Source organism: Gobio gobio (genome assembly GCF_949357685.1).
Source record: "Gobio gobio genome assembly, chromosome: 17".
Taxonomy (NCBI): Eukaryota; Metazoa; Chordata; class Actinopteri; order Cypriniformes; family Gobionidae; genus Gobio; species Gobio gobio.
In genome coordinates, this window is record NC_137110.1 from 24,578,855 (window position 1) to 24,594,123 (window position 15,269).

Here is a 15,269-nt window from a genome sequence, read left to right on the forward strand (position 1 = left end):
GTCCATCCGTCTTTGGGTAGTTGAAGCAAAACTTGGTCATGGATTTTTTTGTGAAATTTTTGGTTATGAATACAAATGTATAGGGATCACAATTTTTAATCATTGAATTAAGTCCATGCATCTTTTGTCTTTACTAATTCATTTCAAATGATCCTGCATTGTGACAAATGTAAACTGTTCTGTAGTCTCTCAATACATATACAATCCTTGTTAAAAAAAAACTAAACTAAAAAAAACCTGCCGCTGATTTGCTGGTATTAGCTTGTCTCCCCAGCCTGGTCGAACTGGTCTGTTGGCTGAATTTTTAGGGGTTTTGAACATTTTTCAACTGCCCATCCAGCTAGAACAACTGAATACCAGCTTGTCCACGTGAGCTAAGACCAGCAAAACAACTTATATTGTTTTGTGTCATTCTGTTTGGAACTTATATGGGGACCCAGTTGGCCTATTTCAGAATCTCATTAACATAACAATTTCTTCCATACTAAACCTTTAGTATGATTAATGTCAGTGTCATTTTAAGTATGGAATGTATTGATGCTTATGTTTATTTATCAGTCACATGTTCTTTTTGTCAGCCACAATCTCACTGTACTCCCTTTTAATCTAACAAGTTTTGTGCATATAATGTTATTACAATTATTTTAATGTGCACAGTTGTTGAACAAAAAAGGGTCAAGTTACTCTAGTCCCTCCCACCATCGTTGGATAGAGTTGTTTTACAAGTCTTAACTGTTTTTGGCCTAAGTTCCAAGCTTGTCTGTTCCGATTCATTAGAGCCACCCACCCAGCTGAATCAACGGTTTTCCCAAAGAAACATGCACACACATTTAACCTCAAGATCTGTTTTGACATGTCTACAAATTCCTTCTAAGAAGGAATATGCAAAACATATCAATTTTCCTTCAAATGTTGAATATGTGATTTAATAAAGGAGTACAATAAAAAGCTTACTGAAGCACTATACAGTGAACTTCCTCAAAAAACAGGGACAGAAAAGAACAAAAAGTAAAACGAGATCAACCAGGCAGTTCTGTTCAACACAGGAACAAAGCCAATGAATAGAAAGTTGAGTTTATCTCACTGGCAGATACAGTTCCTTTTTTCTGACCACATTTGAGGTTTCCTGTATCCCAATTTAAAAACTAATCTTCGCAACTATATTTTAAATAGCGTGTGACAGTTTATCGGATTAAAACAACCGAATACAGACAGATGTTGGCCACCGCTCACATTTATGTAACACTTGAAACAAATCACGTCACAATATGCAGTTTACGTTTAATTTCCTGTGAAAAACACTGTGGAGACTAATCTTCAGTACGTTTGAACACCACACCTCGGAGGAATAATGCTAGACCTACGTTTTCCGCGGAACCCTACATGCCCCTGCATGCCTGTCACATGAACTTTCAACGTGTTTCTTCTTTTATAATCAAAATACAGATAGGATTATTGATCTTCATAGATATAAACAGAATCTTTTTAATAGTTAAAATAGTTGTTAAAAGTTTGCAAATCAATAATTACTCTGATCCCTAAATAAATATATTTATTTTGGCTTGGGACAATATTTTTGTAAAATACTGCTCCCTACAGGGGAAAAAAGGAAACTACACATTACACATTTTACAATAATGCAGGTGTCAAATTGACAGCTAACAGAATATTTCAAACAAGAACATAACTTGTGATCGGGGGCCCGTTCTTCGTACCTCGCTTAATACATCTAAGATGATTTGACAGATCCCAGATCTTTTAATCGTGATAACTGATCTCTGGCTAATTTGGTTCTTCAAACGAATTTGCGGATTGGATTAAAATATCTGGATTAAATGATCTAAGATCACAGCGCGTTCTTGTGTTCCCTGAAGAGGGCAGATGCATCGATCCTCGAAACCACGATCAGCAATGCAGCGATAGGCTGGCGTCAAGACAGCAACGTAATGACATCATATAATTAAAAAAGCCACCTGGCAAAAAACTTACAAATTATACAATAAAAACCCCACGAATTTCTGGACCTTTATAAGGAAACAGCCAAACCAACATAAAATTTATAATAGTGATAAGAAGATAAATGATAAATGTTTTTTTTTTTTTTTTGTTTTTTACATGATTACCAATTATTTATATTCACGATGTTATACAGTATTTGTACACACTTTACATTTTTATTTCAATGTTGTAATTTAATTTTTAATTTAATTTGAAGCAGATTTGTAACGTGACCGTATTTACATTTCTTATGGGTCAAGATCAAATTATCCTCTCTTGCGCTGCATCAAGCCACTCCCATAATATCCGTGATCACTTAATGCACGGCTCAGATTAACTGTACAACATGTGTGTAAACCAATAAAAATAAAATTATATAAAGTAATTATTCCATCACAAATAAATCTCTCAATCAAGTGGCTGTGTCTATAGTATTATACCAACATTATACATTCTCATATACATATACAATATAACATTTTTATATTATTATTTAAAATTATTATTATTGCCCCTGGTTCAGTAATGCACTCTTGTAATAAAGTAGCAGTGGCTGGGACAGATTTTAAGTATCACCTCAAGATGCAATCTAATCCTGTTTACATGAAATAAGCCTGCTCGCGAGCAGGTTTAAGCTTACGGACCTGTTACTATGACAGCAAGTCCAGGATGAGCTTCGAAGAACCAAACAATCCAAGATCATGCCAAATCGTCAACAATCAAATCCAGCTAACTGAGTTAGCGAGGTACGAAGAACGGGCCCCTGGTGAAATGTCTCACTAAAAACGGACTAACAATAAATGAGCAGGAAAACAGACTCGGAGAGTCAGAGAAAATTATTCCATTGCTGTGAGGTGAAAAGCCTTCTGTTCCAAAGCACCTCCTTTAAAACTTCTGTCAGACAAAAATAATGAATTATCAATTTAGATGTGGCCAAAAAAATTGGCTCTTAAAAACATCTATAACTGCCTTACGAACAGGATACTGACACATAGCATGAAGGATATTTTGTATATTGAAAATGTTTAAAAAATCGGCATCCTAAAAAGAATATGATCAAATAAAAAAAAGGTCTATGGATGTCTAGGCGAAACACTTTATTGGAGAAGAAAATTTGGCAGAATATTTAACCACTTTGACCAGAAAGAAAATCCATACAGACTTGAGGGAACATCTTGGCAGGCCAATTCAAACTGACCTCCAAAGCAAGGCAGGTCATGTTCTGACAGAACACAAAATGAACCAAAAACTAAAAAAAACTTAAGGCCATGTCCTTTCCCAACTTGGCAGGTCATCATACAGATTTTCAATAGAAGAAAAAATAAAAAACACAAAATGAATATTCAATATACGAATATACCAACATGTTTGTCATTTAATAAAAAAACATTGAATAAGAAAAAGTCAAGAAAGAAGTGCCTTATTAATGTGCAAATGTTGTAGAACTACTGCTTAAACTAAAGACATAGAAGATTTACAAATGATAGCCACATACCTACATTTAGGTTATTTGTTTCATAATGTGTAGGCTACACACAGCCATGTTTGCAATATCAAGCAGGGTGAGTCACAAACTACGATTCCCAGCCGTCTTTGCGCTTTGAAGGAGATTGTCACGCATGCGCAGGACACAATTCCTCTCTCTTAGTCAAAGTAGTGGGGTTGCATGGGGAGTCTCTCCTGTGCAGCAGAGCAAAAACCTTAAACATTCGCATGAAAGACGCAGTGTCTGCGTTTATGGATGGACGAGAATACAGATTATAATCATTAGAAACCGTACAGCGGGCCAGTCTGATACACTGGGATGATTTAGAGAGTCGTGTATTGGGAACAAGCTGTTCCTTTGATGGGTGACTGACTGTTCAAGAAGGAGAGAAAGAGGAAAAATCTGTGAACCCCGAACTGGAGTTGTATCCAGTTGGACATGGCACACCTTCATAACATTCGGAACCAGGTAATCCAGAGAGATGAAGATGACACCTAAATACCTCCATGCATTTTGTCATGTTGAGAAATAACAATTACTTGCTGTTCTTTTTTGATGATGATTAAACTTTACATTGCAGTGTATTACTGTACTATACCATACTAGGAAGCTTTGTAATTAAAAACTATTCCACTAAATAATATAATGAGTACACGTATTTGGTTAGTTTTACTCAGCATTTATGTAAATACATTACTGTAATGTAAACCATACCTAATGTGAACTAAAGTGTATGTAATGCTTACGATGTTCTTCTTGGAAGATAATTAAATAAAGAAAATCTATTCTTTATTTAGTCTCTATTTCTAGTAGTTTTTTAACATACAAATGAAAAATGTGTCCATTATAACATAATATATATAACGTATAGCCATGGTCGAAAATCAATATGATGGCATTGGCATACTACTATACTATGAATTATGAAAAGTAGACCATATAGCTGGTTAATCTAATTAAAACTATTCTCGTATTTTTTTAATTATTAACTAATCACCAAAATTTAATATTTAAATATTAATAGTAGTTTATAATGGCTAATATTTAACTGTCCCCCATATTTTGCACACAACCTTGTTACCACATGAAATAAGATCAGGTGGACCCACACAGAAAACATTTTTACATAAATTGTAGTGTGAACTGCACTGATCAAGCCTTTCACCTTCGTTACTCTAGTTATTGCAAGAAAAAAATATAATTTTTTTTTTTAAGTTATGTCAAATATAGGTTTATCACTAACTACAAACCAAAATGTTATCCTAAAATAGCTGGGAGCTACTGAAAAAAACATAATTTGGGCTAAAATTTGCAACCTTATTACCCCTTATTATTATAATGTCCATTTAATTTTGATGTTAATATTAATTGCAAAAAAATTGCAAAATCAAAGCTGTTTAGGTGTCTTTCATTCATGTGTTGGTGACAGGGAGGGCTGCTAAAATTGCAAAGTCCAAGGAAAATGAACACAACATTTTGTCTGATGGTCAAGATTTATCTGTACTGTACATCCTTAATCACTAATCATCTAATATATTGTATTGAGAATCTTCACATCACACTTTCTGACACCACTATAATACAGATGAATAGGGGGGGGGTGTAAAAATGTTATATTACATATTAGAAAATGTGGGTATTTGGTACAGATTCAGATGATAATGGATGGCATCAATTAGTGATGTAGTTAACAGGTGTATCCATGTTTTGTTGTCAATGCGCATGGTTTGTAGGTCAATATGATAATTGCAGTGTATCATGTGTTTTGATTTGGGTTAGAGACGTAAGTGTGGCACACCCACAGATCACGCAGGTGTTGTTGGCAGAATAATTAACTCATGTTTCTGGATTACTTTAGAAAGCATATCCTGTTGATCTCATTTTATGGGGCCAGGAATAGTAAAGGTTCATGTTTTGATTGCTCTGTGTTTTAAAAAAGTGCAATAAGAGTGTGATGAATGCGGAAATCGGATGTTGAGCTGATACAGAGAGGAGTACTTATCTCCTGAACTTTGAGACTTGTCCTCAAAAGTGATTTTTGTGTTTTGATACAACTATGCCACTTCCAGATTGATTGTCAGTCATCTTTATCCCGTACTGAACAAGGAAGCAGAGGCTCAGAGTGTTTCCATAGTGGATTAACTGCAGAAAATGAAAAAAGTGCTTCAAAAACTACATGTGATTTCTAGCGGTTCCCTCTATAGATTCTCATCATCTCCGGAGCTTCAGCAGTGGAGCGATGACTGGGTAGATCTTCCTGCATTTGTTGATCTGTTGCTTGATAAAAGGACAACTTCTAGAGTGTACAGAAAATACACAATGTTGGATCTTAGATAGCCGGTAAGAATTTTAAAATCATTCTTGTTTAAATGTTGTTGATTTTTCTTTCTTCAGAGTCCGCGTTTAAATCCTGAGGAATACTTCACCAAATTGGAGCGAATTGGTAAAGGCTCTTTTGGAGAGGTCTACAAGGGCATAAACAACCGCACAAAAGAGGTGGTGGCCATTAAGATTATTGACTTGGAAGAGGCAGAGGATGAGATTGAAGACATCCAGCAGGAGATCACAGTACTCAGCCAGTGTGACAGCCCTTATGTCACCAAATACTACGGCTCCTATCTGACGGTTTGTGGATATGTCCTTCTTTCTGACACAGCTTTTAAAATATCACATCATATTTCCGTATTTTTAATGGAATAGTTCACCAAAAATGCTACTCTTTTAAAAACATTACTTCCTGGCAACTCTTTACAATGGTATTACTTTAGTTCATGCATTAGGTAGCATGAACTAACAATAAACAATACATTAAGATAGATTAGTAAATGCTATACATGTTAATTTCTTTAATACTAAATAATACATTTAAAACAATTTAAGTTAAATAAATTAAGATTAGTTCCTGTTTTATGAATAAACAGTGTTCATTATTGGTTCATGATAACTTATTGTAGGTACAGTAGTGGCCAAATGTGATGTCCGGCCTAGGGAAATCTCCTAGGAAGATCTTCACCCTTTATTCAAATATTATTAAGATTTTGTAAGCATATTGCTGTCAATTGTTTTATTTGTGATGATGCAATAAAATATTCTAAATTGTGCGGCCAAATAAGTTATGAACACATGCAAAGACGAGCGAAACGACAAAATATGAATGACATGATGTTTTAGTCAATGTATGTTTTTTTCCGGTGAGGTTTTTGTTTTTCTATGCATTCGTTTTTTGCCAAATAATTTTGTCAGATAAATATGGAGCCCCAAAAGGGACATGTGGCCTTTTGCACAAAGCTGGTTTCAGTTGCTACCCAGGTAAGTTCGAGATTAGTTTGAGCAAACTCTTGTTTTTTTTCAGGCTCAAGAAGGTGGATTGGTTTTTAGCAGTGTTTACTATGGTAACTTACACTACACCGGTAACCTGCTCTGGAGCAGGTTTTATTCTGGGTTAGAGATCGCAAACCCAAACTGGACCAATCAGCTGCAAGTAAAGATGCAATAAAGTCACGCCCCCTGTATCTCTCGTACCAAAAACTTTAGAGACAAAAATGCTCATCTTTTGGTGCTAATAATTTATTATATTTATATCATATAAATTATAATTACTTTTAATTCATATATTCATATAATGGTAGCACTTTACAATAAGGATGAACTAATAATGAACTACACTTATAAAGCATTTATTTATCTTTGTTAATGTTAATTTCAACATTTACTAATGCATTATTAAAATCTTATTAACATTAGTTAATGCTCTGTGAACTAACATGAACAAACCATGAACAGCTGTGTTTTTATTAACTAATGTTAACAAAGATTAACTAATGCGTTAATTAACTAGAGGTGTTGTTCATGGTTAACTAATATACCCATATAATTATTATATTAATTGACAAGTAGCCAACTATTCATATAAATATAATACATGCATTCATAATTCTTTTAAACAACATGTATTAATTTGAGCTCTTTGTGAACCTTTAATTATTAGACATATTTCTTTGATTCACATCATGCATTGATATTAGGGATCGACCGATATGGATTTTTTATTGCCGATGCCGATACCGATACCGATTTTTTTTTTCATCAGCCTTAGCCGATGACCGATACGGGCTGCCGATTTTCTTGAGCCGATATTTGGAGCCGATACTGCTTTTGCTCCCTCAATTTACATCATAAAAATGACACAATGATCATGATGATAATTTAAAATGTACAATTTAAAAAAGGAACATTTATTGAACTAAAAAAAACTATATTTAACAAATAGTAAAAACAGGTGAGGTAGAACAAGAAGGAAAAAAAAGTTCAGTGGTGAAAATAAATATTTAAGCATAAATAAAATAATTACACTATTGCACACATTATCAACAAGCAAGCAGCATAATAAAGTGCACACTGACTGTACTATACTTCATTTTAAAACTATTTACAACCTAGTCATTTAATGGTTACACTCTAAAAAATGCTGGGTTAAAAATAACCCAAGTTGGGTTGAATATGGACTAACCCAGCAATTGGGTTGTTTTGACCCAGGTTGGGTTAAATGTATGCTTAAAACAACCCAATTGCTGGATTAGTCCATTTTCAACCCAATTTGGGTTATTTTTAACCCAGCATTTTTTAGAGTGTAGGTGCACTTAACTTAATCTCTTGTAGAGCAACACCAGCGGTAATTCAGGAAAAAAATCTCCCAATGCTCCACGTGAAACTTCAGTTTTTCGACCTTTTACCATTGTGTCAATTCTCAAATGATTTTGATTAATATGCGCGAGGGAGGGAGAGCAAGACAGTTTGAAGACAGTGAGAACTGTCCTGTGGACGCCTGTCTGTAAATAATGCAGGGGAAAAAATATCGGCGAACGCAGCAGCCTTGTATCGGCCGATACACGTAAAAAATCACAATTATCGGCCCGATATATCAGCCGGCCGATATATCGGTCTACAACTAATTGATATAGTCAGATATTCTTTCAGCTGCCTTCTCAAACTTTCGCTACTGCAGCAGTGTTTATTCCTGCTTTGTGAACGCATTTCATTTCATGATAATTTTCAAAACGATCTCTCAATCTTCAGAAGAGAAGTGTCACACTTTCAGGTGCACGCGCTTCAGAGTTAATCACAAACTCTGGATTAAGCCTGAGTTGACTGAGAACGTTGGTAACACTTTAGAATAATGGTCATTAGTTAACATTAGTTAATGTATTAACTAACATGAACTAACCATGAGCAGTACATTTGTTACTGTTTTTGTTCATCTTTGTTAACGTTAGTTAATATAAATCCAGCTGTTCATGGTTTGTTCATGTTAGTTCACACTGCATTAACTAATGTTAACAAAATTTTAATAATGCATTACTAAATGTTGAAATTAACATTAACAAAGGTAAATAAATGCTTTATAAGTGCAGTTCATTATTAGTTCATATTAACTAATGTAGTTAACGAATGTTAACTAATGACCATTATTCTAAAGTGTTACCAGAACTTTTATACCAAGCTTTGAGAGACCGTTGAAATTGAAAACAGGTTGGATTTATCAACTCTAAACCTACTCTGAAACTCAGAGTTTGTTCAGCTAGCTTCATGCAACAGCCTCAGGTGATCGAACCATGTTGATTCTCAGGGGAACGCAAACGTTTTGCTTGCGAATGCAAAGTTTCTCAGGGGAAACGAGTGAACATAAAAGTTTTGTGAGCAAAAGTTTCTCAAGGGAACGAAAATGTTTTGAGAACGAACGCACAAGATTTGAAATATATTTGTTCCTCCCATCTCTTTTTTATTTCATATCACCATGTCCCTTTAGGGGCTCTGTAGTTAAATTCCTTAACCATGTTTAGTTTTAAAACATTTAAAAATTGTAAAATATTTTCCTCACATTTTGATGGTTTAATCGAACTTTAAATTAAAAACATCCTCTTCGGACATCACCTTTGACCACTACTCAAAGTGTCATCCCCATTCCTCCCTGGAACACAAAACAAGGTATTTTGCGGAATGTCAAAGCTGCTCTTTTCCATACAACAAAAGTAGACAGTGACCAGTGTGTCTCAAACCAGTGTTGTTATTGTTAACTAAAATGAAAACTAATAAAAAATTGTTTTCTGAAATAAAATAAAATACTAACTGAAATAAGTTCACATTGAAGTACTAACTGAAATAAAAATTAATGAAACGATATATAAATATGAAAAAAAACCTGCACATAACAAAACCCAAACTAAAATTTTAATGAGAATTTTATTAATAATAAATACTGTAATACTATATAAATAATACTACAATAACAGTCTCAAACTACAAAAAAGGGCAAAAGCGCACTATGTGGTCATGCTTTAATGAACTGTTTATTTTTTGGTTTGTTGCGATTCTCAGGGCTCTAAACTATGGATCATCATGGAATATTTGGGAGGTGGATCGGCTCTAGACCTGGTGAGCTGGTCTTTTTTATAATGTTTGTGGGTTCTTTAAAGTGAGGAATAACTTCAGAAAATGTCACTATATTTAACATCCTCTAATGTGTTTGTGAGTAGCTGAAGCCGGGACCTTTGGAAGAGGCATATATCGCCACCATCCTCAGAGAAATACTGAAAGGACTTGACTACCTCCACTTAGAGAGGAAGATTCACAGAGATATCAAAGGTCGGTATTTAAAACTTGCCTCGGTTTGGTTGATTTTAGCCCTGTGAAGTGTCCCTAAATGGATAACCCCTACTTTTTGGCTACAGCGGCCAATGTGTTACTGTCTGAACACGGAGAAGTAAAACTGGCAGACTTTGGAGTGGCCGGCCAGTTAACGGACACACAAATTAAGAGAAACACATTTGTAGGAACTCCATTTTGGATGGCACCAGAGGTTATCAAACAGTCTGCGTATGACTTCAAGGTACAAGTACTTCCTTGTCTCGTTTGTCATTCAGCTAACAGGTATCATGTTCAAGTCCTCCACGTGAACATCTGTTAACTAGTGAAGACTGCACAATGAAAATAAGCGCAATTAAATATTCAGAGACAGACAGATGGCACCAGTACTGACCCCCATTTTTTGGTCTTTTTTTTCTCCCCGATGTCTTAGGCTGACATCTGGTCATTGGGTATCACAGCCATTGAGATGGCTAAAGGAGAGCCACCAAACTCAGAACTCCACCCCATGAGAGTCCTGTTCCTCATCCCTAAAAGTAACCCGCCCACGCTGGAGGGGTCCTACAGCAGAGCCTTTAAGGACTTTGTTGAATCTTGTCTCAATAAAGAGCCACGATTTGTAAGACCTTTATAATAAAAACAATTCTATTTAGGGATGGATAATATATTGGTACCATATCGCTTATCAGCCAGTATTGTTTATAAATATTGTTTTTATTACTTTTTATTAGATAAAAATTTATTAGCTTTTATGGATTTAATTTAAAAGTATCTGATATTAAATATTTGATAATATATATATTAATTTCCCCTATTTTTACAATTGGATTATCGTTGTCATCAGTAGACGCTCAAAGTTAATCTTTAAAAATACAAACAATTTATTAGCACTATAAAATGTTTTTGCAATCTCAAAATAAATATGACATTTTTCACTTGTAATATTTAAAATGATTTGGGGGCAACATGTTATAGAATTGTAATACCTGCCATTTAGTGGTTAATGCCATAACATAAAAATAATTATCGACTTATTGTATTGGCTGTAGGGCTGGGCGATAAAACGATAACGATATGTATTGCGATAGACACGTAATTGATATCAATAAAAAATGCGTTCGATAAAACGTTTGATAATTTTTTTTCTTAGTCAGAAAGAAACCAGAGGTTGCGAAGCAAGTTTGGTTGCATGAACAAAGTGTTTAAACAAAAATGTTTAAATGTAAAATATTTTTCTCCTGGTCCTTATTTTAAATAGGTCATAAAACATAATAATTATCGATATCGACAGATATGAAACCCTTATATCGTGATACAGTTTTCAGCCATATCGCCCAGCCCTAATTGGCTGTATTGTATTATCGCTAATTCTTTTAATATTGGCAGTGATGCCATTTCTCTTTTAGTGTAAATAGTCAAAATGTAACTTTAAAACCTGAGGAAAACTGCTCTTAATTTTTTTGTGACGCGCTGTTTGCATCTGACAGAGACCAACAGCCAAAGAGCTGCTGAAACACAAGTTCATCACCCGCTACACCAAGAAAACCTCACATCTGGCAGAGCTCATTGATCGATACCGCCGCTGGAAGTCAGAGGGCCACGGGGACGAATCAAGCTCTGACGACTCTGACATGTACGTTTCCGGTCCACATTCCTGGATGAGCGATCTGCAATAGCTGTGACATTTGTGAACAGTATGTTTACTCTTGTTTGTTTTCACTCAGGGATGGGGAGGGGGATGACAGGGACCAGTGTCCCACTTGGTCTTTCCCCACCGTGCGGCCCAGTTCCATAAACAAGTTACAGAGAGGCCTCAATCATTTAGACAATAAGGTAAATATGTCATATGCACTGCAAAGCCAACACAAAAGCTGCATATATAGACACCATAAAGGGTGTTAAACAGACTTTTTTAGTGTCACAGAGGCAGGAATCACAATTGCGAAAAAGGATAAATTGAACTAAACTTGCGTCAGAGCTGCTTTTGACACAAGGGGTGAAATAGGACAGATCTAGCAATGTTAAATATGACTTTTATGTTACATTACATATGTGCCATAGAAGCAGCACAGAGCCTGCTTTAAAAATGCAGATAGTTTTCATTAACCACTTAAGCTCCGGGACCTTTTTTTGGGATTTCCGCCTGGATTTGGCCTACCCAAATTGAAAACCTTCCCATACCCACATACAGTGGTCGAAATACACAATTTTGGTGTCATTTTACAAGAAACCCTTTGACGTTACATAAACCACTGCTAAAAGTGATAAACATGTAAGTATATGTTGTCTGAGCTGTAATAACACTTTTAGATTTTTGGGTTATTAAAATGGATCTGAAAGGAGGCTGCTAGAGCACACAGGGCCTAAGTTACTTTTTTTGGGGGGGGTACATGTTACAAAACTTATATACTTTTTAGGAAACTTCAAAGGGTTTCCTGTAAAATGACACCAAAAGTTTTGTATTTTAGACCACTGTATGTGGGTATGGGACACTTTTCAATTTGGGTTGGCCAAATCTCGGCGGAAATGGTCCCAGTCTAATTTAGTGTACTCTGTGTAAAACAAATGCCAAAGTGATGCATGTCTCCTGTACAGGGTCCGCTGAGTTTAAGAGGTTAAACACATTTTAGGCAAAGAAATGATGTATACTTGATATAATCATTTTTAGTTTAAAATCGTGTACAGTCACATATTTGCCTAATGGGGGCTGCCATAGTGTGATCACATGACCAGCTGAAAACTTTAGAGTACCCCTTTGCAAAACGGAAGTTCAAACACAAAATTCTAAAGATGACTGCACGCTTGTCTTTTTAAATAGGATCATTTTAAATAAAGTTAAATTGAACTAATTGCACATAACTAGAATTACAACTATAACACTTTGAACCAGGTTGAGTTAAAAAAAAAAAAAGCGATGTCAGATATCACAGAACTCTTTATTTTTATAACAGGCATCAGATGTTATGAAGAGGCAGCCGAAGTCACCGTCTCTGACAACGTTCATCTCACCCATCTTCAGAGAGGTAAAGAATTCAAAAATGTACATTTATGTCAGCGAGCCTCGAACACCGGGGCACCTGCTTTAACGTCGAGTCACGACACGTGGATTAGCAGACTGGTATGCTGTGTATGCAGCTGAAGGAGAAGCGGCGTGTTAGCGGGAATGGCGTATGCGCCCTGGAGGAGCTGGAAAATGCCTTCAGCCTCGCCGAGGAGTCCAGCCCTGGAATCTCTGACCGGTTACTCAATCACGTCATGGAGAGAGTCTGCAGGTAAAACAGGCCTTTCGTTTAATATACAGTCTCTCATCCATGTTTCTGCGCACACAGGATCTAATTTTCTGATTATGCCAGTTTTTCAGGTCATGCTGATTCTATGCTCTAAGATTTTGCACTGCACTGTGGCACTTGCATGCAGCACTGAATCTTCCGCAGGAGTGATCTCTGAGACTTCCTGTGTCTCAACCCTGCAGGTTTACTCTCAACGGAAACGGCAGGCCTTCAAAACGATGAGGTCCATCGGACTGCTGGCCAGCTCCACCTCCGCCCGACGGAAAGACTATCCTGATGGCCTCACGAGCCGGTTCTCTATGCTCACCTGCTCCTCCTGCTGAAGACCACCAGTCTTTCCATTACAGCTTGTATGAGATGTTTTTACGGTTTCCTTTATAGAATTTTGAAATGTCTAAATGAAATGTAAAATATGAAATGACAAACCAAGTTTATGTGCATTCCATTAAATGACAACGTGCATAGAACTATAAATAAACTAGTGTAAGAAGAAAACCGTGCTTGTTTTCATAGAAAAGGCATAGCTCACCCAAGATTTTTAAATCTGCCATTTTTTTCCCTCTCCAATGAAACCTGAGAGATTACTGTCCCTCCAAAATAATATATTGTAAGATTAATCCATATAAATCAATCCAAGTCTGTTTAAGACCATCATTTTATATTATGAACAGATTTAATTTAGGGTTTTCACAAAAACATTGGTCAACGATCATGCATAGAGCACTATGTATGTGATTTGATCAATGATTAAATATGAAAAAAAGCCTCTGTTAATCATATAAAATGATTGTCTTGAACCGACTTGGATTAAACCACTTGATACCAAATTAAAAATTCATTATATAAAACAGTTATTTTAGTATTATTTATATCATTTATTAATATTTTGGATTAGCCTTTATTTTTATATTTGTTTCCATAGTAATTTTGTTTCTTTTTTTTATATATTTCTATTTAGCTTTGTTTGTTATTTTATATAGCTATGCTTTAGAAAGTTAAGTACTTAAAATTATTTTATTTCAGTTTATTGCCAAGGCAACATTTCTAACTTTAAAGTTTTTTATCTAGTATTTTTTTGTTAAATTCAGCTATACACTAATCAGGCATAATATTATGACCACTGACAGGTGAAGTGAATAACACTGATGATCTCTTCATCGCAATACCTGTTAGTGGGTGAGGTATATTGGGCAGCAAGTGAACATTTTGTCCTCAAAGTTGATGTGTTCGAAACAGGAAAAATGGGCAAGCGTAAGGATTTGAGTGAGATTGACAAGGGCCAAATTGTGTTGGCTAGACATCTGGGTCAGAACATCTCCAAAACTGCAGCTCTTGTGGGGTGTTTCCGGTCTGCAGTGGTCAGTATCGATCAAAAGTGGTCCAAGGAAGGAACAGTGGTGAACTGTTGGCCCGATAAAACAACTGAGCTACTGTAGCTCAAATTGTTCAATTAATAAATCCAATGCTCAATCCAATCGAGCATCTGTGGGATGTGCTGAACAAACACATCCGATCCATGGAGGCAACTTACAGGACTTAAATGATCTGCTGCTAACATCTTGGTGCCAGATACCACAGCACACCTTCAGGGGTCTAGTGGAGCCCATGCCTCGACGGGTCAGGGCTGTTTTGGCAGCAAAAGGGGGATCAACACAATAATATAATGTTACTGATCGGTGTATTTAATCGAACATATAAACAAAATGTAATAGTTTTACTAAATAATAAATGTTATAACACTGATATAAAGTGGCTCATCATTACTCATCACAAGACTTGGAATAAACTGTTCAATTCATATCGTATTACCGTATAATTCATAAAGCTATCTTCATTTGTGTTTAAGAAATGAA

The 15,269-nt window shown here is 35.6% G+C and overlaps 1 protein-coding gene across 2 annotated transcripts; it reads left to right on the forward strand.

Moving 5' to 3' along the window:
* Window positions 1-3,623: 3,623 nt before the first annotated feature.
* stk25a (serine/threonine kinase 25a) lies at window positions 3,624-15,160 on the forward strand. Of its 2 annotated transcripts, none has more exons than XM_079841158.1 (11): window positions 3,624-3,952; window positions 5,879-6,109; window positions 9,860-9,916; window positions 10,018-10,126; window positions 10,213-10,370; window positions 10,560-10,745; window positions 11,614-11,759; window positions 11,851-11,959; window positions 13,078-13,149; window positions 13,262-13,398; window positions 13,599-15,158. In XM_079841158.1, exons 1-11 carry the CDS (start codon window positions 3,923-3,925, stop codon window positions 13,636-13,638), a joined length of 1,275 nt encoding a protein of 424 aa, XP_079697284.1. In that variant the 5' UTR covers window positions 3,624-3,922; the 3' UTR covers window positions 13,639-15,158. The 2 variants fall into 2 exon arrangements, with proteins under 2 accessions (XP_079697284.1, XP_079697285.1); XM_079841159.1 differs by having other exon boundaries at window positions 3,639-3,952; window positions 13,480-15,160.
* The last annotated feature ends 109 nt before the right edge of the window (window positions 15,161-15,269 follow it).

Bases quoted from the DNA above. Each gene is read 5' to 3' on its own strand.
- stk25a (XM_079841158.1), top strand. From the start codon at position 3,923: ATGGCACACCTTCATAACATTCGGAACCAG. The intron at 11,760-11,850 runs GTACGTTTCCGG...GTTTTCACTCAG, and splicing joins AGCTCTGACGACTCTGACAT to GGATGGGGAGGGGGATGACA. The intron at 13,150-13,261 runs GTAAAGAATTCA...CTGTGTATGCAG, and splicing joins TCTCACCCATCTTCAGAGAG to CTGAAGGAGAAGCGGCGTGT.